The sequence below is a fragment of the Bos mutus genome, chromosome 3 (assembly GCF_027580195.1).
Source record: "Bos mutus isolate GX-2022 chromosome 3, NWIPB_WYAK_1.1, whole genome shotgun sequence".
Classification (NCBI taxonomy): Eukaryota; Metazoa; Chordata; class Mammalia; order Artiodactyla; family Bovidae; genus Bos; species Bos mutus.
In genome coordinates, this window is record NC_091619.1 from 104,878,770 (window position 1) to 104,906,253 (window position 27,484).

The window sequence follows — 27,484 nt, forward strand, 5'->3', positions numbered from 1 at the left end:
CCTCGACGGTCGTGCGCCCTCTTTCAAGACGAGAGTCCACACACCAGTAGGCGCCGCCTGCCACGGCTTCTGAGGTCCTAGTTGAGACGGGTCCGCCCACTCTCGGCGTCTCGAGTGAGTCCTAGCGCTCCAGGGCTCCGCAGGCCCCGCCCCCTGGCGCCACGCCCGTCTTTGGCCCCACCTGGACACTCGCCCCGTTACCAAAACCTAGCCTCCTACTAAGCAACCAAATCTTGGCGAGGACCGGAAGAGGAAGGAGAGGCGACGCTTCGCTAACCAGAGGGGCGGGTGCACGCAGCCTCCCTCGGCTCATCTCGCTATGGGGCATTCAGAGCGTCCTGGTCGCCATGAAAACAGGCCACACCCCGGCCATCCCGGCCCAGGGATCCCAAGTGCGCAGGCGTCCGTGCCCCTCCGCGCATGAGCAGTGCTGCTCCGAGCCCGCCAGCCACGGTCTCCGGCGCCAGCTACGCCGCTGCCGCTGTCACTATGGCCCATTACAAAGTGAGGGGGGCGCGGCGTGGCTGGGGGCGTGCGGGCGGTAGCCAGCCGCTGGTCGGCTCGGGTGGGAGTAGGGGCGTGCGCGTAGGTTTGGGGGGCTTGAGGTAGTGAGGCGGAGGCGGCGTTGCCGGACTCCCAGCGCCTTCTTCCTGCTCTGGCCCCCGGGCTTCGGCCACTGACCCGCCGTGTCTCCTCAGGCCGCCGACTCGAAGCGCGAGCAGTTCCGGAGGTACTTGGAGAAGTCGGGGGTGCTGGACACGCTGACCAAGGGTGAGCATGGGCCAAGAGAGGGTTCCTCATGCCGTCGTCGTGTTCCTCGGCTCTGTGCCGCGAACGGGCATGGTGTGGGGCAGGAGGGGAACAGGGGGGACCCACTCCGGGTCCAGCGAGGTGGGCCTCAGGGGTCAGCGGGGACCGGCGCACGCCTGGCTGCCGGACTCTGCCCGGGTCGGGGAGCCTCACCCTCCCCGTGGTGAGTAAAACTCTCGCAGCTGTTGCAAAGTCCCTCCAACTTCCGTTGCTCTGCCTCTAGCCGCCGCAGTGAGCATGTTGCTAGAGACCTTGGGAGAGCCCAACTCCTCTCTCCTGACAAATTTTCCCGAGCCCTCCAAATCCTTTAGAAACAGTTTCCCTCGAACAAAGGACAAATGGGAAAATGACCAGATTTGAAAGCAGTTTATAAAGTAGCTAAGTGAACCTAATCCTTGAACTAGCTCTTTGGATGTGGCTTTTCAGCTGAACCCCATTTTGTAGTCTATATCAACTCCTACTTGGTGCAGATTTCATAAAGTAGAATTACAGTTTAAAGAACGTGAGGACACATCAAAATGGTTATATTGTTTTCACTTTTTAAAATGGAAGTCGTTACACTGTATTTCTTAATCTGGATTCAGGATCTAAGTAGATGAGTAAGGTGATTGACACTGGAAGGTTCCAAGAACTAGTGTGGGTACTGCTTATTTCATCAGCTAGGCAGTGAGGCGAATGCTGTTATCTATCACTCAGCTCACTGGCTGGGCCTTTCAAGGGTGTGGAACAGAAGAGCTGGCAGGGATGATGGTTTGGGTCCATATGAGAAGTGTAGTTAAGTATCTGGAAATACTTTGGTATCTGCTCTTTGTCCAGAAGCAAAAGTTTGAAAAAACTGGGAGAATAACAACTCTGGGTCTTAGCAGAAAGCAGGGCTTTTAATTCTCAAGCCTGGGTTGGTCATTTTGAATTGCTACCTACCTTAGGTTCAATTTCCTACTCTTTGCAAATTACAGTAAACATTAAGGTAGTGTGAAAGCACCGTGCTGTCATCCTGGAAAGTATCACACCATTGGAATTTCATGGACCTCCCGCTCCCCTCAAAAAACTCCACAAGCACATTTCTTTCATTTATTTAACCATTTTATTCAGGTGTCTGTTAAGGCACTGAGGATACAACAGTGGGGGGAAAAACTAGGCCCCTGCTCTAAATGAACTTATATCCTAGTTGGGGAAGACAGATAATAAATACACAGTGTCAACCAGTGCTAAGTGTTGTGAAAAGAACGTTGCTGATAGAGTGATGGGGGTGGCATTTTACCTAGGGTTGTGGGGGAAGGCCTCTCTTAAGAAAGTAACCTTTGAACAAAGACCTGAAAGAAGTGTGCTGTTGAGTTTCAGGAAGTGTAAGGAAGCCAGAGTGGCTGGATGGAGTGAATGAAACATACATTGGTAAAGGGCAGAGAAGTGACCATTGTGGGAGGTAAATGAAGATATTAAGCCTTGTGGCCATACTTGGATTTTCCTTCATGAGAAACGAAACCCTTGGAGGCTTCTTTTCCCTGGCTGACATCTATTGGTATTCCCCCTCAACCTTCCTGGGTTTCCAGTTTCCTAAGTAACATCAGACAACACAGTATCTACTGATATGATGATCTATTTAATATTTGATTTTGTGTACTTCACACAGATTTAGCATATACTTTTTATCCAGCTCATTTCCAAGAGGATTTGAAACTGCTGCTAACATTAAAACACTATAAGGATGTCTAAAGATAAGTTATTTGGAAGAAAAGGCATTTTAGTTATTTTGAGCACTATATCAACCTCTAAAAATCCTGGCTGCTAAGACAAAAAGGGAAACACTGGGTATAGAGTTCTTGTCTGTTTAAAAGGAAGAATATTTCATCTATAGAAAAACACAGGAAATTTGACGTTTACATTATGTTCTGTAATTATCAACCTTGTAAGTACCACTGACAGAAATTTAGAAGCTAAAAGAAAGGGTAGGAGAAAAAGAGGAAGAAAGGGTAAGAGTACTTATGTCTTATAAAATCAGAATTTGATAGGGATCAGTGGGAATTAATGGAAGAAGAAACATAGGGTTGAGTATATAGTTTGAAGAAAAAGGTAGTAAGTAGAGGAATAAAGTGTCCTGTAACACTGAAAGAAGAGGGAAGGACAGGAGAGGGTAGTGGTGACATAAGTATGCCAATTTCTCAAAAAATAGTGCTGTAAATACATTTAAAAGTATAACTATCAGAACTTAATGTAAGTTGTTTGTAGTAGTTGGCCATTTGATTTTTTTTTCATGCTGTCTAAATTATTTTGATGTTATTAAAACTAAAAAAAAGCAAAGCATGTTAAGTTGGTTTATAAGAGTTCTTAACTTGGGGCCTAGATATGCATGTTTTTTGTATGTAGTTACAGCTCTTGGTCTTTGATCAGATTTTTCAGAATTTTGTGCACAAAAAACTTAACCACTGATTTAGATTTTTATCTGGGAAGGATCCTAGGACTGTGTTCAATATAAGATGGAAAAGGTAGTGCTGACATGAATTACTGGATATGAAACCACTAAAGTATGTATTTTAATTTGAGCACGTTGATTACTGGTAGTTTTTGGTTGGTGGTTATTTAGAATGTGGTGTGTGAAACTTCATTCTTGAAGAATATTTTGGATTCAAAGCTTCTTTCTTCCAACAATTAACCACAGCCTTATTGATTCTCTAAAAATTTTTCTCAAATGTATCTACCTTGTTTTCATCTCTTTATTACTCCAGTACAGGTCACTTCTCTTTTTTTTTTGGTGGTGGTGGGGGATGCCATGTGGCATGCAGGATTTTAGTTCTCTGACCAAGCATCGGGCCCATGCCCCCTGTAGTGAAAGCTTGGAGTCCTAACCACTGGACAGCCAGGGAATTCCCAGGCACTCTTTTTTTAAAGTGATTAGCATGTTGTTGTTGTTTAGTTGCTGAGTTGTGTCGGAGACTCTTGCGACCCCATGAACTATAGCTCACCAGGCTCCTCTGTCCATGGGATTTTCCAGGCAAGAATATTGGTTGCCATTGCCTTTTCTAGGGGATCTTCCCTACCCAGGGATTAAATCCCGTCTCCATTAACAAGCAGAGTCTTTACCACTGAGCCATAATTGCTCTTCGTGCATTTAAATCCTTGTCCCACTTGTTAGCCTACTTGACTCCACACAGGATGAAGATCCCGTCACTCTCCTGCTTAAAACTGTTTTAATTATATGCCATTTTGTTTTAGGATCAAGGCCCGACTGAACATGCAGGATCCTCCAATCTCCTCCCTAACCACCTTTTCAGCTTCCTTTCAGTTCACAACTCCATCTAGCCACACTTGAATTTTCAGTTCCTGAATACATTGTTCTTTTGCCCTTGGCCTTCCCTTTTTATCTGAAGCCTTCATTGCCAAGGTCTTAGGTCTTATTTCCCTTCCCTGGTGCCCTGGGCTGAGTTAGGTGTTCTTCCATTGTGCTCCCATCAGCCATTACCCTACTGATGCTTGATACTCTTTCGCACTAGACTGTAAATACATTGAGAACAGGGACCTTGTCTTTCTTGTTCACCATGGTATGTCCTAGCGAGATGTGTGGTATATAATAGATGCTTAATATTTACCGAGGTATGGCATATGACTTCGGCCATTTTAAGACTTTAATTTTTTTTTTGCTTTTTGATTTACAGTATTGGTAGCCTTATATGAAGAACCAGAGAAACCTAATAGTGCTTTGGAGTATCCTTTTCATTTTTCAAGTCAGAAAAAAGCCTTTATTCTGTTGAAAAAGTTACTTTGAGTATTTGGGTTTTGATCTCTGGGTAAATATTGGTGGTAGGGTTGGGGTGACTCTCATCAGAGTTATTTCAATAGAGGGCTATTTCATTAGTTTTAATGAGCTCAAGTAAATCCTTAACTTTGATATTAGTTTTTTAAAGCATCACTTAGGAGCTGCTACCCCAGAAAATCCAGAAATAGAGCTGCTTCGCCTAGAATTGGCAGAAATGAAAGAGAAATATGAAGCTATTGTAGAAGAAAATAAAAAACTGAAAACAAAGGTAAAATTTTTGAAAGAATTCATGTTAAAAATAATTTCACCTTTAATGACTGTATGATCAGAACCTCACTAAAATGGACAGTAGAGCAGGGAGGAGGGTGAATATCAATCTCAGCTCAGTTAACTGCAAGGAGAAGCTGATACCCTGTCTAGAAAACCACTAGCAGATTGTAAACAGGATGAGCAAAGTGTGGTCAAGAAGAGGTTCTTGGGAACCTTCATCAACAAAAAGATGAAAATACTGGTGAAGAATACTGGTTTTTAAGTAAATGGAAATTTCTGGGAGTCTTAGGCAGTTAAGTAGGTCATTATGGGGCCACTGCTTTGCGAATGGCACACCTTAAGACTGTGCAGTTCATGATCTGTATAGTTACGTGGTGGCCCTGAAATGTGTTAACTGTAAACTTGTTTGCACTTAAGCTCTGTACATTTGTTTGCACTTAATTTTGTCTAGTGCTGAAGTTTTTTCTTTGTTTAAACTCCATGAGAATTTTCATAAACTTTTGTCAACTAATAAGCCTTTGAGGTTTTAACTGCATTCTGAATCACATAATGCATTTCACATGACTCTAGGCATTTCTCATAATGTGTTTTATCTTCTCAACAACTTTGTGAGATAAATGACACAGGTGCACAGACCATTTTATAGGTGAGGAAACTAAAGCACAGTGAAGTCTAGCTTCTCAAATCTCACAGCTAATTGGAACAACTCATATCTTAGTGTTCTTGCAGTAAACCACAGTTCAGCATAAGAGATCATTCAGTATCTTAAATTATTCAAATTATTATAAATGCTAGATAACTTTTTTGACACCTTTTAAAGTCCAAGACATTAGCTGCTTTTTCATTAACTGGCTAGATTAATACATGTCACATGATGTTTTTTTTATACTTTCTAGAAGAAAGTTTTCAGTAAACTTATGGTGGAGAGGAAGAAAGTACCTTTACTATATAAGCCACAACATCTTAGGGAAGATACGGATTATTGCATAGATGTTTGTGCAGTGCAGTCATGAATGGGAATTAAATTTTAGTTTCCCAGTAATTTGTAAGGTTTATACAAAAAAAACTTTCACTAGGTTTGATTGTATTAAATATTAAAAAAATCACTGGTTTAAAAAGGCTAGGATTTTATAAACTGATTCAGTCATTGAACAAAGTAGTTGACTCGTTTTGTTACTGTTAATAGTTTTTTTTTTTAACCCAATTTAGAATAAAATTCACCTAAACGCCTCTGTCTTTGCCCCCATAGCTTGCTCAGTATGAACCACCTCAGGAGGAGAAACGTGCTGAATAGGATTCTTCTCAGTTGAAAAGACACTGAAAAAAATGGTTTTGTATGACTCGAATAGTTTGTACAGTATATAATCTTTTCTGAACAGATGCTATAGCACTCTTTTAAATATGTTAAATTCACCTATCACACGTTAACTGTTATAAACACATATACTTAGAATCACCAATAAAAACTCAGTATAACTTTCTTTGGGTCTTAAAAAAGCAGGAGAATCAAAAGTGAATCCTGGAAAAAAAAAAATCTATAAACACAGCCATCAATTCATTACCTTAAAAGACATTCTATCAGTCTGACTAGGAATGATGGTACTGGTTGTATTTTAGCCAAGGAAGTTTAGCACAGAGCTATTCCCTGGTTTAGCTCAGGATTATGAGCACAGGTACAGTCATTCTTTAAAATGAAGATGACACTGTTGTTTTATATTCTCTGTAGGCAGCTGGAGAGATCTGTGTGATACGATGCTGTTTCATGGGGGTCTCATGAATCTTCTGCTCTTGTTTATATTAGGTGGACGCAATGACTCTTTGCCACCACTTTGCCTTAGATACTGTGTGTGTGCCAGTGTGAACTCTGACACCACCTTTCCTTCTATGCAATCATGCCCTATCTGATACTGTTGCCTTGCTTTACTGTGCTTCCCTGGGTCCCAGTTGCACATTGGCCTTTCTGTGTTGTTTTTCAATTTCCTGTAATAGCAGTTACCCTGACTGTAATTTATATAAAGAGGATCACACTGTTCCCCTGCCTTACTTAGTTGCTTAGCGGAACACAGAACAGAGGCAATTTAAAATTCTGGGTTCACGCACAAGCCTGGATGACAAGGGGAATGAGCCATATATTGTGGAAAATTATAGTTTGTGGGTATAATTATATAGTGCTTTTTCCCCTCAAAGTATTTTTCTAGCTTTGAATTCATTTTATCTTCATTATCCCTGTGAAGTAGGTAGGCAAGTGTGAGGGGAGGTGGGGTGCTGAATCTTTAGGCCAAAGACTGATATGAATACCAATTATTTACCAATTGTAGAACCTTGGGCACATTAGTAAATTGCTCCAAGATTCACTTTCCTCATCTGTCAAATGAAAATAATATCTGTGCTGCCTACCTCACAGGGTTGTTGTGAGGGTCAAATGGAATGTATATGAAAGATTTGTAAATGGTAAAGCACTATATTCTTGTTTGTTAGTCCTTTTTCCTTTCTTGGAAGACCTACAGTCAGATGTTTTTGTGTTACTCTTCACTTCTTTTCCTTATTGATTGATTAGCATTATTAAGAAGTAGCCCTATCTCATGTACTTTGTCCCCAGTGTTACAGAAATGTCCTTATTTTTTGGTCAAAACACACAGAGAAAACCATACAATGAAAGCTGGTTTTTAACTAGCAGAAGCCTCAGCACCTGCTGGAAGCTGTGACCAAGCCAATTATAAGGGCATCTTAATCAGTCACAGTGGCAGGAATGTGGCAGTGGTCTGTCTCTTCCAGTCACAGGTTTGTTTTTGTAGGGGAATCAGATATGGCTGGAAGAACATTTACTTGAATTGGTTTATCTTTTACCAGTTTGAGTGCCTCCTACAGGGACAGCAGTGGGCTGAGTATTATAAAGACGAATGACTTGAAGTTAACTATAAGACATGTATATAATCACAATGTGGGATAGGATGTGCTAAGAACGATAGTAATAAAACATGGCCTCCTGGGGGTTTTTGAAAGAGGGAGACATGGCTTCTTTAAGCAGTTGGTGTCATAGTCCCTTTGTGGACAGGCAAGTAGAAATTTTTTCTGGCAGCCAACCCTTATTTGCTTTTTTTTCCTAATGAGACTGGTATTAATATTTATGTAAATCAGATGATTGTCTCCTGTACCATCCTTTTGAAAAAAGGCAACCTGTGAGTTGGATAATCAGACTCTTGGGGGGAACTGACATGCTTACACTGCTGTATCAGTCAGTGCTATGTAAGAATTCAGGGTGAGCCTGGCCTCTGCAGGTCCTCTTCAACATTTCTATCAAGGATCTGGATGAAGACAGTGTACATGATGCTCAATGGAGTAAAAAAAGGATCCGATCTGTTCAGTTCCTGCTGTTCCAGCTGCCTTATCTGTAAAATGTAGATTTCATATCTTGCCTATCTCACAAGGTGTTCTAAGGATTAAATTAAATATAATGGATGTAAAAAGTACCTTGCAAATTGTAAAGGACTACATATGGGTCAGATGGTAGTAATGCTAATTCTCTAATTGCCACAGAGTTGGAGAGGCTGGTTGGTAGACTATATTGAGATGAGCTTGAAAATGATTCACAACTTGGGAGTGCCTAAACTTCACGGCCTAAATGAAAAAGCTGAAATATCAAGTCTTACATTGAGGTTAAAAATGCAGCTGCACAAGTTTAGGCACTTAGGGATTGCTGACAAAGTACTGGTTCCAGTGACTGTTAGTGTGAACCACTTATAGTCTGTACATTTTTAAAAAAAATTCCATTCTGGAAAGCATTAACAGAAATACTGTCCAGGTGCTAAACAATCACCCTGAAGGCTCTACTTGTCTTTACTGTAGGTGTCAGACATTTGATGGATGTTGACAAGCTCAACTGCATATAAATGTGGAGAGTACATTTGAAACCACAAAGCTGTATTGTCCAACATGGTGGCCGCTAGCCATATCTGGCAAGTAAAATTAAAAATTCAGTTCCTGAGTCACACTAAAAGCAATTTAAGTGCTCAATCCACACTGGCTACTATGTTGAGCAGTATAGATGTGGAACATTTCTGTGATCACACAAAGTGCTATTGGACATTACAGTAGAAGGCCTGGCTAAAGTATGTTTAATGTGGAACAGAAGACTGGGTAATGAAGACTGTAATCCAATATCTGAGGTGCTGTCATAAAAAAGATGACCACTGCTAATAGATTGTGGTGTATAAGCTCCAAGGAGTGTGATTTTTGGCCTGAATAAGAGACTTCTATGCCAAATTTTACTACAGTGGAATTGTTTGCCTATTGAGATAGTGAGCTCTCTTCCCTGGGCTTTACTGAAATGTATGCTGCAAGTCTTTCATGCAGCGTCAGAAACGCTATACAGTGGATTCTTTTTAGGTGAGAGGTTGCACTAGATGACCTCTAAGGATGTCCTAGCTTTAACTTCAAGATTCAGACAAAACCAACTTCTAGATTTGCATACCTGCTTTCCCTTCATAATCAAGAAAGTTTCCTTGAAAGATCAGTACCACCACCCATGTCCCCGTTAAGAGAAGGACCTTTTTTGGTTAAATTTCCAATTCTAAAGCCTCCCTGTGAAGAGTAAAATTCTTCTAGTTTTCCCATATTTTGGTGACAAGCATTTGTTCTGGTCAGCTTTCATTATTAATTCCTTTGGTCTCTGATCTGAAGGAGATCGCACAAGATGCAATGTTCCACGGGGTGATGGAATTACTAAAGAAATAGATACTGGGTGGGGAGGAAAGAGGAGTCAGATCCTGGTAAGTGTGAAACAGTAGCAGTATTCATTGTCAGTGATTTGCTGAAGAAAGAGGGTAAAACATTCTAGCTTGCTGGCATTTGCTTTCCCATCAGGGTCCAGCTACCTGCTAGAACAAACTATCTCACCGATGACTCTGCCTTGTTTGAGGTTTTGCCCTCACTCTGGCTAGCTTCTCCTCTCTACCTTTGAACATCCCAACCAATGCCATCCTTCCAGACCTGTTCAGACGCCAGCTCCTTAGAGATGCTTTCACCCACCCTTGCCGAGCATTTTTATCTGCACCTCTGACCTTCCCACTTCCTATCTCATACAGAAGCTACTTACTCAGAGGTCCGATTTCCATTAACCTTGGGGCAACTTGAGGGCAGGCAGGATCCAAGGTAGTTCCAGTTTTGTGCCCCTTGTGCCCCAGGACTTCGCGGGCATCAGTAAGTATTGGTTGGGCAAGCACAATAGTAGGAGGAGGACAATCAATTCTCCCAAGTGCCCAGAGAGCGTCACTCATTGCGTTGGCCTCTGGAGTCCCGAGGAAGGCAGGAGAACGGTGAGCAGCAAGGCGCGTGGCTGAGTCGGACCGAAGTGCGGGCTGGGGCGGAGGGCAGAGGGCTCGGCCTGGCCACCCTCCTCGTGACTCCTCCTCCCCCTCCACGGCTCCGAGTCAGGTGATTCCGGGCACGTGACGGGCACCACCTACCTTGCTGCTCCCGAGTGGCAGCTCAGGCGACCAATGAGGGGCTGGGCTCGGGCGGGGAGCCTATGATAGCCGGGCGCCGGGGGGCGGGCCTCACAGCGGCGGCGGCTGCCGGGGGCGGCGGCGGCGGCGGCGGACTGGGGAGGCGGCGGCCTGGCTTGGCCTGGCCTGGCCTGTCAGGGCGCGGGCGGCGGCGGCTCCAGCACCATGTCCCTGCAGTACGGGGCGGAGGAGACGCCCCTCGCCGGCAGTTACGGCGCGGCGGATTCGTTCCCAAAGGATTTCGGCTACGGCGTGGAGGAGGAGGAAGAGGAGGCGGCAGCCGCGGGCGGCGGGGTTGGGGCGGGGGCCGGAGGAGGCTGTGGCCCGGGGGGCGCTGACAGCTCCAAGCCGAGGATTCTGCTCATGGGCCTCCGGCGCAGCGGCAAGTCCTCCATCCAGAAGGTGAGTGGGGCCGTTCGGGCCCTCTGCCCCTCCCCCTCCCTCTCCTCCCCGGGGGCGCCGGGGGCCAGCCGGGAGGGGAGGCCCTGAGGAGGGCGGCGGCTGAGGTGGCCGGCTGGATTGTCCCAGCGCGCTTTCTCTTCTCCTCTGGGAAGCAGAGCCCGGGCGCGGTCCGCGCCGGGACCCCGATCTCGGAGTCCACGCCCAGGTCAGCCGAGGCCGAGTGGATCCCCGCGCTCCCCGAGTGGCCGGAGCGAGGCAGGTGCCCGTGGCCTCACCTCCTGGGACCTCACTTCCTGGGACCCAGCCCCCGTGCCATTCACGAAACTGAGACTTGCTCCCCGGTTCTAACTCGGAGAACTTTCCCACACTCCCTCCCCGACCGCGGTTGTGTGTGTGCCTCTTACTTCAGGTGACCTGAGTTTGCAGGGCTTCCCAGGTGAGCCCCAGGGAGCAGCGTCAGAAAGAGTTGTGACTAACTCCTTGGCCTTTGTAATGCCTGCTCTTGTTACTAGTACGAAGGAGACTTCACTGTGACATTCCTTAGTGGGAATGGGGGCTGTTCTTCCACCAGTTTTAGTACTTTTAGTCCGGTGAGTATAATTAGTAGTGATTTCCCTTCTGTGTGTGTGTGGCTCCAAAAGTCTTGAGACCTGGAGAATATTTACAGACCTTTGTACGTGTGCTTTCACTTGGGAAATGGCAGGAGAGGATGGAGGGCTATTCGCTTTTTTAGTAAGGGAGAATAGAGGCAGGGTTGACGACCTCCATCAGCCATTCCTCTTAAACACAAGGTGAGCTGGTGATAAAATGCCAGATACCTGGCTTTTTGCTCTTTTCATTCTGTGGCAAAGATCTCTCCAAAATAAATCTCTGCGTGATATTCTGTAGACATGATGATTTTAAAAAGTAGCCTTCCAAATTTACGGGATTACTGTGTTTTATTATCTTTTCACCGTTACAGCAAAATCGGAGTACACTGATGGCAGGTTTTTAGCAAACTGGTTTTGATTCGTTATAGTGTTACTCACCGTCTAAACCTCAGGAATAACTATCCATTTTTCTCATCCAGCGAGTAGAGAGAGGGAAATTCCTTGTGTGTTGGAATTGTGTGGATTGTGATAATTGTGATTCTTAACAATTGCGTTTACCTTTTTTTTTCCATGGGAACTGTCTTTTCCTTGTCAAGTCCCATTCTTCCCCTCCTCACAAATATTCCTTCTCTACCAATATGCCTTTTCCTATTTGGTATAATTTGCTTTTGTTTTATTTCTTCCACAAGACTGCAAACCCATGAAGGACAGGGTCCAGTCTGTTTCTTTTCTGATTATTCGTTAGAACCTGATGTGGGCATTCTGATAAATTTTCAATGAACAAAACTTTTTAAACTTTAGCTATAAATTTTCATAATCTTAGAGCAGATTTTGGCTGAATTTATACAATGGGGAGGAAAAAAAACTGAGGAGAGACATTGCTACTGCTAGTATTGTATACAGACAGAGAAAATAGAAAAGTTTTAGCTTTTCTGGGTGATTTGGTTTTAGTAATTTGGTGTTTTCTGTTGTGTTACAAGTTAGAGGAGAGTGAGTACCAATGGATACACCATTCACTTTTCATCTCTTTTAAAATTTTTGCTGTAGGGTCACATTCTTTATGTTAATTCCAGGTGGAGTTTTTGTACTTATTTTAAATAAAAAGTGGAATAGTCATTAAATTGTCTTTTTTTATTTTAACAGGTGGTGTTTCATAAAATGTCACCCAATGAGACTCTCTTTTTGGAAAGTACCAACAAGATTTACAAAGATGACATTTCTAATAGCTCCTTTGTGAATTTCCAAATATGGGATTTTCCTGGGCAAATGGACTTTTTTGACCCAACTTTTGACTACGAGATGATCTTCAGGGGAACAGGAGCATTGATATATGTCATTGATGCACAGGTAGTTGGAAATGATGATGTTTACTTTTCTTCTCTGAAGGCAAAACATGTAGGAACAAAGAAAAGTTGTTTATCTTGTCATGTGCTTCTTGCAGCTTGTTTCTTTGCCACTAGATTTCCTAACTGAGAGATGTACCTGCAGAGGTGCTTTAGGAGCAGGCATGCCTTTGTGCAGGGACAGAATATGACATGACTAGGAGATAGGGTTTATATCTCTGAGTTCTAGTTAATGAGCAGTGTTCCATTTTTGTTAATAGTAGATACTGCTGTATTTTTATTAACTGTTGTAATGTCACCCACTGAAAAAGTCTTATCAGTGTGCCTGTAATGAGGAATGTGAGAACTGAGTCAGTAAATATTAAATGAATAGTTTCTTTAGTTGTCCAAATTCAGTTTAGCTCAGCTAGCACTTATTGAGGGCTTAGCATGTGGCAGACACTCAGATAAATGGGACATGTCTTTATCCTTAAGAATCTTAATTTTTTTTCTAAGCTTAAGCATTAGCTAGGAATGAGTTCTGAGGTACAGACTCTGTTATGAGTGCGTTCATACATATGACCTAATTTGATTTCTTCGTCACAGTGCTGTAAGGTAGGTATTGTAATTACAATTCTATGGCTGAGTAAACTGAGATCACAGAATTTAAGCAACCTGCTTAAAGTCACACATCTAATAAATGGCAGAGCTGGGATTACTTAAAAAATTTTTTATTGGGAATAAGTGTCCATTTTCCATTTCCTTTTCTTATCAGTATTAAAAATTACAAGCATTAACTTGGTAGTTGAATTCTTAACAAGAGAGATTGAAGATCTATTTAGTGGTATAAGTTAATGTAGTTGTTTGAATACTTATGAATGATTAGGGTAATATATATTCTGTGGTTGGGGAAAGAGGTGGTTTGAGGCTTTCCTAACATAAGATTTCTTTTTAAAAAATATTTTGTTCTGACTTACAGGATGACTACATGGAGGCTTTAACAAGACTTCACATTACTGTTTCTAAAGCCTACAAAGTTAACCCAGACATGAATTTTGAGGTTTTTATTCACAAAGTTGATGGTCTGTCTGATGATCACAAAATAGAAACACAGAGGGACATTCATCAAAGGGCCAATGATGACCTTGCAGATGCTGGGCTAGAAAAACTCCACCTTAGGTAACAACCTGTGTGTTTGATATGGGAGCCCTGAAAAGTGTGTAAATGTATTCCCATCTCTGTCATTACAAACACGTAGCTCTCTGTTACTGGTATACCCTTCCCAAATGTGTAATGTTTTTGATTTCTGTTGAATTCAAACAGTTTTGGGAGCCTAATGTTACTGAGAAGTTACTTCCCCTGCTTTTTTGCATTTTCCCAGAGGTTGAAGTCAGGCAAGGTCTGTTTCTGTAGGTGTGTTTACAAATTCATCTCAAGAGACTGGAGTCAGGCTGTTTCCTCATGGCATTAAATCTGCTTTGGGATTCCCCCCTCTTGGTTTTTTTTTTTTTTTTTTCCCCTCTCCTTGCCTCAGTTTGAGGAATCTCACATTTGTTGTAGAACTCTGTAGCTTGATCTTTCACAGTATCTCTCTCAGTAGGAGGGGCCTTTTAAAGAGGGCACATTTTAAGTTTGGATTCTAATGTTTCTTGTTTATGTTTTTTAAAACACTTTATGCTTTTATAAACCTCTAAAAATTGGGTGAAGTGATTGTATCCGTTAAATCTGCTTAGGGTTGCTATCAAGTTAAAGAACTGCTGATTCATAATTCTCATTGCAAAATTAATATTAAAGAACACCTACTAGATAAACTCAGTGGTTTGTATGCTTGTATTTTAAAAATATGTGAGAATTATTTTCTGCATCCTTTTTTATGGTTTAGGTAGAAATGAGTAATAAAAAGTACCCAAGAAAATGTTCTTTTGATGGTACAAACAACTTAAAGGGGAAGCAGCAGAGAGACAACCGTAGCTATTTCCTTATCCTTGGTCTGTTATAATGACTTCCCTCTAGGCTCAAGCCAACCCCCATCCTTACCCTAATATTCCCTAGGGCCTCCGGCTATAAGATCTTTCTGTTACTCTCCTAAGAAACCACATAGACAAGTCCCAGACCTTTAGCCTGGATTAAAATATGTACAAGTAATTCATGCTTTTAAAAAAATTCAGCAGTATTTGTAGGAGAAAGTGAAAGTATCTTCCAATAAAATTCCTCAGTCTTATTTTTCTGCAATGAATGATGGGTTTTAAGCCATGATTGTCCTGTGTTCTCCAGGACCCGTAAGAACACTTCTGATCCTCTTAGCACCATGTCTGTCCCTTTCCAGAGCACCCGCCTCAGTGGTACACACTATCCCTTTCTCCAGTTCTCTGTGGGGCCCTGGGCCTTGTTAACAGCATTAAACTTTTATTAATTACTAACAGACCTATGGATGAGGTTCTTTTAATTTCCAGTTTCCAGAAACTCAGCTTCCTAGAATGCCCTGTGCCTTGGGAGGTTCTTCCTGTCGCCACCCATCTCCAAACCTCACAGTTCCTGCAGGACCTTCTTACATTGCTAACCTAAAATATTCCTTTACCTCCGTGCCTGTGGGGGGTAATCTTGGTCTTACCTCTTCCATTGTTCTAACATCTAGATTAGAGCCCCATCTAAGTTAGGTTCTTAGGTGTAGTCTTTGAAAGTATCTTTGAATTTTGATAAAAAGTGTGATATAAACAGTTCTGTGTCTCTGACTTTGTTATCTGTGTTTGTAATTACATAATGGATAGAGCTGTGTAACTAAGAGTATACTTCATGAGTGAAAAAGCGGGTACAGTTGACCACACTGTTTAAATTGTTAAAAGCCTCTCTCTCAAGTATGTGTTTTGTTAAATCTACAAATTTACTTCTTTGTGTATCCTTTTAGGCCTCCAGATAGCTGTCCCTTCTCTCTCGAGCTCCTGCTCTCATCTTCCTTAGCATGTTATTTACATAAATTCTAAGTGCCAGTTTTATTCATTTGTTTACTCAACAAATATTCACGGATACTCTACAGGGCAGTGGGCACGCAGCTCTGAGCAAGGCTGACAGCCTTTATTCTCATGGAGCTTACGTTCTGATGAATGAGACAGCTCAAAGGCACATAAATAAACGTATAGTGTAATTTTAAGTACTCATCAGTGCTATGCAGAAAAACAAAGGGGGAAGAGGTTGAAAGCAAAGGGCACAGGACTACCATTTTAGGTGGGATCAGAAAGGAACTTTCTGATAACATTTTATTAGAGGTAACATTATTAGAGGTAACATTTTATTAGAAACCTGTATTGTATTCTTATTTAATAAATGTCAATAAATGTCACCTATCTACTCTGAGCTTTCTCTTGGTTTTTTTGTCAGTTGTGGGCTTAAGAAACCAAGCTTTTTGGATCAGATTGCACGGACTTAGGTGAATGTTCAGGTTTCCGCATCTGAAAATGTTTTCCTAGTACTACCTCAGTTGCCCTCTGTGTAAATGTATTAAAGGGATGGAGAGCTATAAGCCAGGTGGGGAAATTGCTTTTGTCATCTTGAGTGAGGGAGATGGTGCACAAAGTAGGCTTTATTTGAACTTACTGAAATGAAATGTGAAGAAACTTAAAATTTTATGTATTGTGATAATTGTTGTTGGACTTTTAAGATATTTTTCAAATTAATCAAACTGTGTTGTGTCTTTCAGCTTTTATTTGACTAGTATCTATGACCATTCAATATTTGAAGCCTTTAGTAAGGTGGTGCAGAAACTTATCCCACAGCTACCGACCTTGGAAAACCTATTAAATATCTTTATATCAGTAAGTGTGCTATTTAATTCAGTGTTGTTTCTGGTTTTTGTTGAATATATTTGTATTATCAAATTCTCCAAAAAATGCCTTGAATTAATCTGAGTCAAATTTAAAGACAACACAGTTAAATATTAAATAAATAATCAGATCAGATCAGTCGCTCAGTCGTGTCCGACTCTTTGGAACCCCATGAATCGCAGCACGCCAGGCCTCCCTGTCCATCACCAACTCCCAGAGTTCACTCAGACTCACGTCCATCGAATCAGTGATGCCATCCAGCCATCTCATCCTCTGTCATCCCCTTCTCCTCCTGCCCCCAATCCCTCCCAGCATCAGAGTCTTTTCCAATGAGCCAACTCTTCGCATGAGGTGGCCAAAGTACTGGAGTTTCAACTTTAGCATCATTCCTTCCAAAGAAATCCCAGGGCTGATCTCCTTCAGAATGGACTGGTTGGATCTGCTTGCAGTCCAAGGGACTCTCGAGAGTCTTCTCCAACACCACACTTCAAAAGCATCAATTCTTCGGTGCTCAGCCTTCTTCACAGTCCAACTCTCACATCCATACATGACCACAGGAAAAACCATAGCCTTGACTAGATGAACCTTTGTTGGCAAAGTAATGTCTCTGCTTTTCAATATGCTATCTAGGTTGGTTATAACTTTCCTTCCAAGGAGTAAGCGTCTTTTAATTTAATAAATAATAGAAACATTTAAAACATGGTTTGAGTTATTTTCTGAAATTTTCCTTAATACTTTTTTTGTCTTAAAAGGCTCTGATGAAAAATTTTCTTATGCTTTTCTTAATTAAAAATATCTTTGTGATCTCTTTTCCTGAAGGAAGAGTAGAAAGTGGGATATACTGGGTGTTGGGAATTAGACTCAGTTTAATCTCTGCTTTATTGAAGGTCACATTGAAAAATTGATCCTTGTTAACTGTAATCTCAGTGTCATATTTCACATTTCTTATTTTGAGGATTCAGCTTAATTAAAAAGGATATTCTTCCCATCAGTTTAGCATTCAGCGACTGTGTTTTCCAAACACTGCTTTGAAGGACTCAGTGTGTAGTGATCCCCAGTTCTTTAGGCTTTTGCACTATGCTGGATGTTGATGTGAAACATTGTTTGCTGAGTGCCACATCAAACCTTTCTGGTAGCAGGATCATTTGAATCAGAGATTGATTATTGTCAAGAAAAGGATCATCAGAAATGTAGCATGGCTTGATTTTAGGAGGATTTTGTTTGTTTTATGGTGGTATCTTAGAAAATAATTCATTTAAGTAAAGAGGACGAAAGAAGAACAAATTTGAGTGTGCTATTATGTCAGTAAATCAAGAGCAGAGAAACATTTTGACTTTTCTTCTTTGGATAAGAAAAGTGTCTCCTAAACAAAGTACTGTTTACTCTTGGTATTGGGTTGTATTGTTAAAAATGTTCTTGGATGTTAATGATTCAGGATCTTTGATAAGTTTACAAATTGTGATTCTTTAAAAAATGAACACTTGACTTTGTTTTTTTTTAAGAATTCAGGTATTGAAAAAGCTTTTCTCTTCGATGTTGTCAGCAAAATCTACATTGCAACAGACAGTTCTCCTGTGGATATGCAGTCATATGAACTTTGCTGTGACATGATTGATGTTGTAATTGATGTGTCTTGTATATATGGGTAAGTTGTGTTTGTATATATTTTTGTAAGATCTCAGACAAGTGGAAAACCACCAGTTTGACTTGTTAGGGGGATTAATTTCTGAGGCATCTAGCAAGTACTGTATGAAGTAGAACTGACCATAGTGCTTCAGTTTGGAGCATAATTTCTCTGTGAGTGGACTGCTGGGTCTTACTCTTTCCGAGTGGATGGACAAGAGCAGTTGAAAAGGTGTGACTAGTGCCAGACTTAATTATCAGTGAAAGTTTCACCTGCTTTAATTTGGGGGGTTTATACTGTGTCTTCTCACTACTGCGACTTCTCACTACTGTTAGATCAATAAACTAGACTAATTTATTGAAAACACTGAATAACAAGAGTATGTACTGGTTCCTAATTTGATTTAGGCTCTGTGGAACTGAGGAGTCCTTAATCTTTCAGAGAGCACAGAAACAAGGAATGTTTGACCTACACGTCTCAGTTTCTAAGAAGTCTCTAAAATATAAACTCTTCTTTTATTTAAATTCACCACACTTTATACAGAAATTTGTAAAGAAATGGTTTTGTAGAATAGTCCAGAAGACAAGTGAAAACCTTGGTGGATTTACTAATAATTATTTCAAAAGCCAGTGACCTCTGCGCCTCTAATAGTGATGGTTCATCTTGTATATTAATGTCAGCCCTCCCAAGCACTGTCCTGATGCTCTGACATTACCTTTGCTTTTTGATGCTCTGACATTACCTTTGCTTTTTGATGCCTCTGTCCTTGATCTGTTGTTCCTCTGTGTTCCACCTAGTCTAAATCCCTCTTTCATCTCTCTGTCCCTACCTGGCACCTTGGTCTTTGTGCCTCACTTGTCAGTGTCTTTCTCTAGCTGCCTCGGGGTAGGGAATGCATTTGTCTTAGCTCTTCTTTACCTGTCTATTCTTGTTTTCTATTCCTGTCAGTTTTGTGACTACATGCTTGCCTTTGTTTTTATTCTTTCCCCAGAGAAGAAGTAATTTTGTCTGTAGGTCATGCAGAAAAGTTTCATGTTCCTGTTCCTAGTTTTAAAAAGAGATGAATAGAGTGTATTTTTTATAATTAAAGAATCAAATTTAGTTGTAAATTTTATTTTCAGTATAAGACACATTGTAAACTACATTACACATGATAAAGTATATTATAAAAAAGAAAAGAAACAGCCATTACTTCATTATTATTAACCCGTGTGTGAAACTTGGTATGCTTTATTGAAGTTCAGTTTGTTGCTTACTTGGCTCTTGATTTGTGTTTTTTGAAGGGGGACTCCATGTAATTCTGACAATCTAATCTGATAAATGAAATAGCTTTCAGACCCTGTAAGGCTCACTTTGCAGGCATCAGGATTCCACAGTATCTTTGATAGACCGTATTTACTTTAGTTTTTGTACTTACTCCTTTTTCCCTACTCACAGTTTTCATATTTCAGGTCCTTCTTTATTTGCGGAGGGTGTCAGCACTGATTAGTGTGAAGTAAAAATTAGAAGTCTGCTGTCTTCCATGCTTCCTAGGTCAACAAGGTGGTGTGAGCACATGGAATGATTATGCAGCAGGGGCTGGGCACCCACAGCTAAACACAGCTTCTGTTCCACTGTGGTCGAGCCAGCCTTTTTTCTCAAAAGACATTTAGGAAACTGGGTAGAAAGACTTGTTGTGCAAATGTGACAGAATGCCGAGTTGGGAAACCTATAATGAACAATACTTTGTTTTAAAACAGGCTAAAGGAAGATGGAAGTGGAAGTGCTTATGACAAAGAGTCCATGGCCATCATCAAGCTGAATAACACAACTGTCCTGTATTTAAAGGAGGTGACTAAATTTTTGGCACTGGTTTGCATCCTTAGGGAAGAAAGTTTTGAAAGAAAAGGTAATGACATTTTAAAAACTGTCTTTATATAAAGGTCTTTGTCATAATTTCTTAGGTTCTGGAAAACAAGAGAAAACATTGTTGCAGTGTTAGAGGATTTACCAGTTGGTTTGATCCCCTGGAGAAGGGCGTGGCAACCCACTCTAGTATTCTTGCCTGGAGAATTCCATGGACAGAGGAGCCTTGCAGACTACAGTCTGTGGGGTCACAAAGAATTGGACATGACTGAGGGACTAACACTTTCACTTGCATGACGTTTTCAACTACTTCTGTGCCTTTCCCTCCATGTACAGTCCATGCTTTCTCCTGCCTTCTTTTGGTCTTTTGTTTTTAAATCACATTTTTTATTCCAGCCTCTGATTTCACATCCTTCTGTTACCTGTCTGCCTGCATTTGGCTTCCACCTGCACCAGTCTCCTGAGGTGGTTTGAGACGTCACCGGGTCACCTTCTTGCCACATTTGGTGGCCTTTCCTCTTCAGCCTTCCCAAGCATGTGACCGTGTCATCCCGTCCTCCTTCACGCCCTCTTCTCTCTGCTTTCCCAAAGCAGAGCTCTTTGGGTTCTTTTGTGTGTCTGTTTCTCTGACCACCTGTTTCTTCTAATTTTTCTTTTTCTCAGTTCTGAGTGCCCTTCAGAGCCGCGGCTTCTGGCTCACTTCTTCACTTATTCTTCTGGTCAGCACATCACATCTATGACTTCAGTTAATCTCTGTGTAGTTGACGGAAAAATTCACCTCTCCAGCTCTGACTTGGGCCTGTTTCCATTCCATATTTGAAGCTGTTAGTAAGGCATCTTTACTTAAATATTTATCTTTCCATGATGTCAAAAACCGATGAATATTTTCCCCATTGTTTCGTGACTCATGGCTACTCTACTTCTGTTACTAGTTATGCCATTTTCCTGGTGTCCACACTTAGCTGTGTGCAGTCTGGTAATCGTGTGGTGTAATTGCTTCCGAGGCCCTTGCACAGCATCTCACAGAGGGTATTCTTTGTTCTCCTTTTCCCATTCTTTTCTGTGGTTTTCATTGAATCTTCACCAACTCTTTAACATTTTCTTGTGGAACTTTCTAGGGTGTCCTATCCATTTCCACTGTTGGTATCTCCAGTCCAAGTCCTCACCCATCCAGGCCTAAGGTGCTGCATTCAACATATATATTGAGGGCTCAGTCTGTATCATCCTTTATTCTCAAGGCAGACTAGTTTTCAGAATATTCCTTTCATCGTGTTATTTAACTACTCAAGGGTCTGTAGTAGCTCTGTTACTCATGCAACAAGTTCCTTCTCTTCTGTCTGGGTTTGTGATATTAATTAATATTGAATGAGTTAATATTTCACTGATGCTTATATTAATGAAATATTTTAGATATACAAAGTTTTTTTGATAAAACAAAAATGTATATATTCCCCTTTGAGCTTAAGATCTGAAACATGACCAATACATATTTGTCTTTTGTGTATTTCTCAGTTGAAACCCTCTCTTGTGCTCTGTTGAATGTAGTGTTTTCTTTTTCCTGTGTCTGAATTAGTCTTTACTTCTTATCTTTCCTTAAACTATATAGGGTGTTATATATCTTTGTGTAAACCATGTCAAAATGTAAGTCATCTTCTGCAGCTTGCTTGTTTCTCTTCATTCAAGATTGGTTTTGAGGTTTATCCATATTAATAGCATGTTGCTTCAGTTCATTCTTTGTCACTGTGGAGTGTGTATATCACAGTTTATATTCTTTTTACTGTATGTTTAGATGATTTTTAAGATTACAAATAGTTTTGCAAGAAATTAATGAACAAGTTTGCCTTTGCACATAGGGAGAATTTCTCTAGAATAGGAAGTATTTAGGAGTGGAATTTATGGAGGGCATATGTGTTCAGTTTTATTGTTGTTGTTCAGTCAGTTGCCCAGTCCGACTCTTTGTGACTCCATGGACTGCAGCCCCCCAGGCCTGTGTATCCCTCACCATCTCCCAAAATTTTCCCAAGGTCATGTCCCCTGCTCAAGTTCATGTCAGTTTTATTAGGCATTATTGAATTGCTCTCCAAAGTGGCTTTATCGTTTTCACCCCAGACAGAGCTTTGTGGGAGTTTCTGTCACTTCATGTCCTTGCTAATGTTTGATGATGTCAGATTGTTCAGTTGTTGTCAGTCTGGTAGGTGCGAAATGATGTCTCATTAGGGTCTCGTTTTTATTTCTCTAATTACTGGTTGGAGCAAGCATCTTTTTTATTGCAGGTGCTCTTTCATGTCTGTTTAGGCTTCTCTAGTAATTTATTTGTTCCTATGCTTTTATCTTTTCTGTGCCTCTTAGTTTCTTATCTTTTTCCATTCTAATCTTTAAAAATTTTTAAAAACTTTTGGTTCCTGGAAATTTTCAAGTAAACACAAAAGTTGAGCAGCTCAGCGATTCCATGTACCTGTCCCTGCTTTCACAGTCATGAACACATGGTCAGTCTTGTTTCCTGTATATCTTCATTTTTTTTTTTAATCCTTTGTTGTGGAAAGTGTCACACATAAAAGAGGAGAGAAAATAATGTAAGGAAGCCCTTCGTATCTATCACCCAGATTGAACAACTATCAAAATCATAGCCATTTTTATTTCATCTCTGTACCTTTTCTCCTATTGGGTGATTTTGAAGCAAATCTCTGACATCAAATCATTTTGTCTTATAGAGATTCCAGCAGGTATCTCTAAGCAGTAGTGCTGTTTTTAAAGCGTAATGGTATTACCATTAATAGATGTTAAAAGAAAAAAAAATTAACAATGATTTCATATCATCATCACATATCCACACATTGTTCAGGCTTCCTTGATTGTCAGTTTAATTTTACCATTTGTGGAGAACTCAGTTTTAATGTAGTTGAAGTTACCAAAACCTTTATTTTTCTCTGAATCTGAAGGAACTCCTTATTTTGACTCTAACCTGCTTCTTCAGCCGCCATTCCCAGTACTTCTCCCAAGAATTGTCTGCTCCCATCTCCAGTCAGACCAGCTTCTTTCCTGTCTTCACCTGTGTGCTGTGTTCTCAGTGCAAACGCCCTGCTATTTTCTTGTGATTTTGCTCCTCTTTCCTGCCTATTTAAATCTTGCCCGTATCCTCAGAGTCTTGTCTGTGCCCTGCAGTTTTCTTGGCTGCTTTTGCCTTGCACTTGACCCTTCCACCTTTGGGCTGCTTCCGCATCTGTAGTCGCTTCGGTTTGTTTCTTGGTTTGTTGTCTTTCTGTCCCGGTGTCCTCGAGGACCAGTGCTTCTCTTTCAGCTCTGCTGTTCTCAGTACTGGCTACTAGTTTCAGGTTCTTCTCGTGATGTGGAAGGACTTCTGGATCTCCAGCAATCTCCCTCAAATTCTGGGCACTAAGGAGGATTGGGGGAGGAACAGGGAGGTCTTCCTTTTAAGGAGACTCCATGCAGGTCTTACACACTTGCACTTTTCTTGGTGGCCGGAATTGGTCATATGTCCATACGCACCTGCAAGGAACCCTTTGACTAAAATCTGATTTGGAAGCCAGTTCATAAGCAGAAAAGGACAGAGTTGCCCTCCTTCCCCTCTGAGGTGGGGGAGCTGGCTTCCTGAGGCTCTGCCCTAGGGGCCTTCCTGATCCCTCCCATCCCCATGGCTCTACTAAGCAGTTTGCACAACTCTTGTTCCAACTGTTTCCTTCAGCTTTTCTTTGCCTGCCCCAGAGACTTGTAAAAGGAAAAACTTGATGTATCGAAAGTATTTTACTTTCACTTTAGAGTTCATTGTAAATTTTCTTAGCAAATTTGTCTTCCTAATTGCTTTTTTATTTACTCTCTTCATTCCCAGGCCCAGAGGTAATCAGTGTTAACAACTTGGGCATATGCTTTATCATGCTTCCATTGTAGAGAATTTCTCAATTGGATATATGTTTTAAAATACATACCAATTATTTCTTTCCGTCACCAAATGTTTCCTAACAGATAGTTGACATTCAGGGTGCCTGATCTTCCTTTTTCTCTCCTGCAGGTTTAATAGACTATAACTTCCATTGTTTCCGAAAAGCCATTCATGAGGTTTTTGAGGTGGGTGTGACTTCTCACAGGAGCTGTAGTCACCAGACCAGTGCCCCCAGCCTGAAAGCGTTGACACACAACGGCACACCACGAAACGCCATCTAGCCTGGACGCCAGCAATCGGGGCTCTGTGCCAGCTTATTCTTCACTCCAGGGTCAGGTGCCATGTGCTACAGGACATAGGAGTTGCCGCTTGTGGGAACCTGGTGCCTGTCCCACTAGAGACAAGGGGTAGAGTTTCTCATTTGGATGCAAACACCTTCAGCCAGTGGTGTGCAACTGAAGCTACTATTTCTTTAAAAAAAAAAAAGGCAAAAAAGAATTCCAGAGACCACAGAAGTGTGTGTCTTTCTCCTCTTGGGGGCCCTACTTTAAGTAGTTGGGACATCTTGGACCTGGAGATAACAGCCCTTAACCCGTCCTTACCAGGGGATGTCTCCATCAAATACCAGTTGAAAATAATAGAAAGAACTGAATTTTTATATGCTTCACTTAGATTTTCATTTGAGTAGTCTCTAAAAATCCTGCCTCGCTTAAGTTCTAACACTGCCTCTCAGATTTCAGTTTTGGACCTTGCACACCTCAGACCTTCTAAACGCATTTGCTTGCTAACTCGGAAGACACGTGGTCTGACTGCAGCAAGAAAGGACATTCCTGTATTTGTTTCTGAAGAAATGAGAAAATTTTATGCTGCATAAAGTCGAGAGCAAGTCTCCAACAGTGGCTGCTGTGTTCGTTCCCTCAGAAGTGTTGAGGAACAAACTTTGAGACAGAAGATTTTTGCACCTGTGTTTTGGATACCAGATACCTGGGTTCCTTCCCTCGCATTTGATAAATGATTCTGATCACTGTTTTGAAAAAAAAAAAAGGGAATTAAAAAAGTTGTTTTCCCCACAATCTCTTCCTCCTCTTAGGAGGAAAACTCATCATGTCATTGAAATATTTAGCTCATTTTTCTTTAAACTTGATAGCAGTCTCCACATACCTTTTTTCTCAGCTGGTGAGAGTCTTTTAAGAAGTGCTGTGTTGTTGACCCTGAATGACCCGGAGGCACTGGTGGACTGCCCTGGGGCTTGAAGAGCGTACGGCACCACGACGTGTCGGTGAACGTGCTTCGTCTCCAGTGTCCAGACACCCGGTGTCAACTGTGGTACTTTCTTCACCCAGGATATTGATTTATAATTGGTTGTTGTTTGTTGAAAGTTGATACCCTTTCCACTGACTTAAACTTATACGTTACTTTTACTCCACACGCCCAGTTGTCATATATCCGAAGCCACTGGACCACTTGAGTACATAAGTGCCACTGTTAATGAAGTGTGTGTATTCAGGTCTGTAAACCCAACTGTGTGACTTGAGTGCTTCCTGCAGGTGATTCTGACTGTTGAGTATTTACATGGACCATGGTGATATCCAAAAGAAAAATGCTTTTATATTTATAGGTTATTTCATTGAACTATATAAAATGGGTATCAATAAATGTATTTACTCCAGAATCAGTTTTTTATTTGCATAAGATATGGAGGGTTGGGGCAACGAAACATTGGCTCTTCCCACTCTGATTTTATTATACATTTCTTCTTTTGCTGCCTCATATGGTTAAGATACTGTATGTTTCAGGACTTAAACTTCTGTCCTGGTGCAGGAATTCCATGCCTTGTGTCCAGGCATCTCTCTCTCACCCATTTCTGTTTAGGAGATCTAAACATAGGTAGAAATGGGTCTTTTGGTTGTAGTCTTTTTGTGGTGGTTCATGGTGGGGACTATCCAGGGCCTCACATAATTGATGTACGATATCTAAGCCAGGAAGCGTGTAAAGGAATGAGTTAAGTAGAACACATTTTACAAAATATGTATTGATTGCAGTTTAGTTTTCATTTCTTCCAGTTTCTGAGATACTCATTATTGACCCTTAAATGTCTCTTCTGCTTATACAGTTAGGTTGGATCTCAACTGGTTGGGGAAAATAGTATATTAGGAGGGAGGGAGGTAGAGGTTGAAAGATCTTTAATTTTGTGATTGGGCTATTTAAAAAAAATGGAAATCACAAAAACAAGTTAAAACAAAAAGCCCTTAAAGTACTATCTAATCCTATACCATTTTCAAATTATGGAGACTGAAATCCAGAGGAGTAAAGAGCCCTGTCTAGGGTAATAGATGGCATGACCATTGTAACTTTAAATCCAGGGTACTGTTGAGAGTGAAAGGGATGTCGTTAATAACTACGCCAGAGCAACAGGTGTGTACTCTGCTGTTCGGGGCAAGCCAGGTAGCAGCTCAGTCACAGAGCTAGTTAGAGCCGAAGGGGCGCCTGTGCTCCAGACCTGGCAGCCCTGTGCTGCCTGCCTGCATCTCCAGCCTCAGGCTCCTGTTGACCCAATGGAGATAATGCCTCAAGAGGGACACGGGTGCCCATAAAAATTTTTTTTCTACTACTGTGGGAAGTTATAAATTCAGGGAGTGATAAGGAGAAAAAGTGGAAAATGGTGAAACAGACTCAGGAAAAAGGAAACAAAAGTCAGAAAAGGATTTGCCTGAAATGTTTTGTATCTCCATGGATGTTTATATGCACCAGACTACCTCAGAGAGCTGGCAGACATGGTGGAAGAATACCTTGATCATCTTTTGCAGCAGGGTGTTGGAACTGTTTCACGTAACACTGCCTCTCCTGTTCACACACATTCATACATACATGTGCATATATGTACACAGACACACTTATGTAATAATGTCTCAATAACCGAATGTTCAAGGTATTTGGAATTGTATATATTTCCCTCCTACATTTAGGATTCTGTGTGTACACACAGAAACAAATGACTTGAAAGATAAAATTATGATTGTCACAAGCTTAATGTGTGTGATTCGTGGGCTTTGTTAAGGTTCTGTATCGGTCCTGTTTTGTTTTGCAAATGCTGACAGCTCTTAGAGTTATATCCAGAAGAGGTTAATTAGTGAATATTGTTATTTTTCATCTAAGCTACCAAAGTAACTTGAAACATTCCTCCTTTGTTTCCCAGAGACCTTGAAGGAACAGAGTCTTCCAAGGGACTGTAGGCAGCAGCTGGGCAAAGCTGGAGTGCATTTCCATTAGTAGTGCTCAAACTGGTCCTATGGAGCTGAGGGTCTAGCCGTGAAGAGCGTGGCGGGAGGGACATGAAGGGGCAGCAACTACTAATTATTTCAGGTGTTTGTGTGTATTACCTCGTTATCTTCACAGTACCTGGTGAGCTAGGGCCTCTAGTTCTATTTGCAGGTGGGGAAACAGGCCTGTGGAGGTGTAGCGGTGGAGTCCATGCAGTTTGATTCTAGAACCTGCATCCTTCAACCATCACTTTACCTCACTTCCTTCACAGGGAGGGAGGGTTTGCTCATGGAAAATTGTGCAGAAAACAAATTCTGTGAAGTTTGGAAACCACATTCTGTAGTTCTCGGAGATTTACTGTGTACAGTAAAATACTAAATTCTTTGAGA

At 41.4% G+C, this 27,484-nt stretch overlaps 2 protein-coding genes across 3 annotated transcripts; both read left to right on the forward strand.

The window, feature by feature from the left end:
• The first annotated feature begins 332 nt into the window (after nucleotides 1-332).
• Nucleotides 333-7,293, forward strand: MYCBP (MYC binding protein). Of its 2 annotated transcripts, XM_005907781.3 has the most exons (5): nucleotides 353-504; nucleotides 699-771; nucleotides 4,461-4,509; nucleotides 4,700-4,829; nucleotides 6,081-7,293. In XM_005907781.3, the coding sequence occupies exons 1-5, from the start codon at nucleotides 421-423 to the stop codon at nucleotides 6,123-6,125; spliced, it is 381 nt and encodes a 126-aa protein (XP_005907843.2). In that variant the 5' UTR covers nucleotides 353-420; the 3' UTR covers nucleotides 6,126-7,293. The 2 variants fall into 2 exon arrangements, with proteins under 2 accessions (XP_070224485.1, XP_005907843.2); XM_070368384.1 differs by lacking the exon at nucleotides 6,081-7,293 and having other exon boundaries at nucleotides 333-504; nucleotides 4,700-6,068.
• A 3,114-nt stretch (nucleotides 7,294-10,407) lies between these two features.
• Nucleotides 10,408-25,506, forward strand: RRAGC (Ras related GTP binding C). Its single transcript, XM_070368381.1, has 7 exons — nucleotides 10,408-10,737; nucleotides 12,471-12,674; nucleotides 13,629-13,828; nucleotides 16,344-16,458; nucleotides 17,970-18,112; nucleotides 19,831-19,979; nucleotides 23,964-25,506. Exons 1-7 carry the CDS (start codon nucleotides 10,501-10,503, stop codon nucleotides 24,113-24,115), a joined length of 1,200 nt encoding a protein of 399 aa, XP_070224482.1. The 5' UTR covers nucleotides 10,408-10,500; the 3' UTR covers nucleotides 24,116-25,506.
• Nucleotides 25,507-27,484: the final 1,978 nt, after the last annotated feature.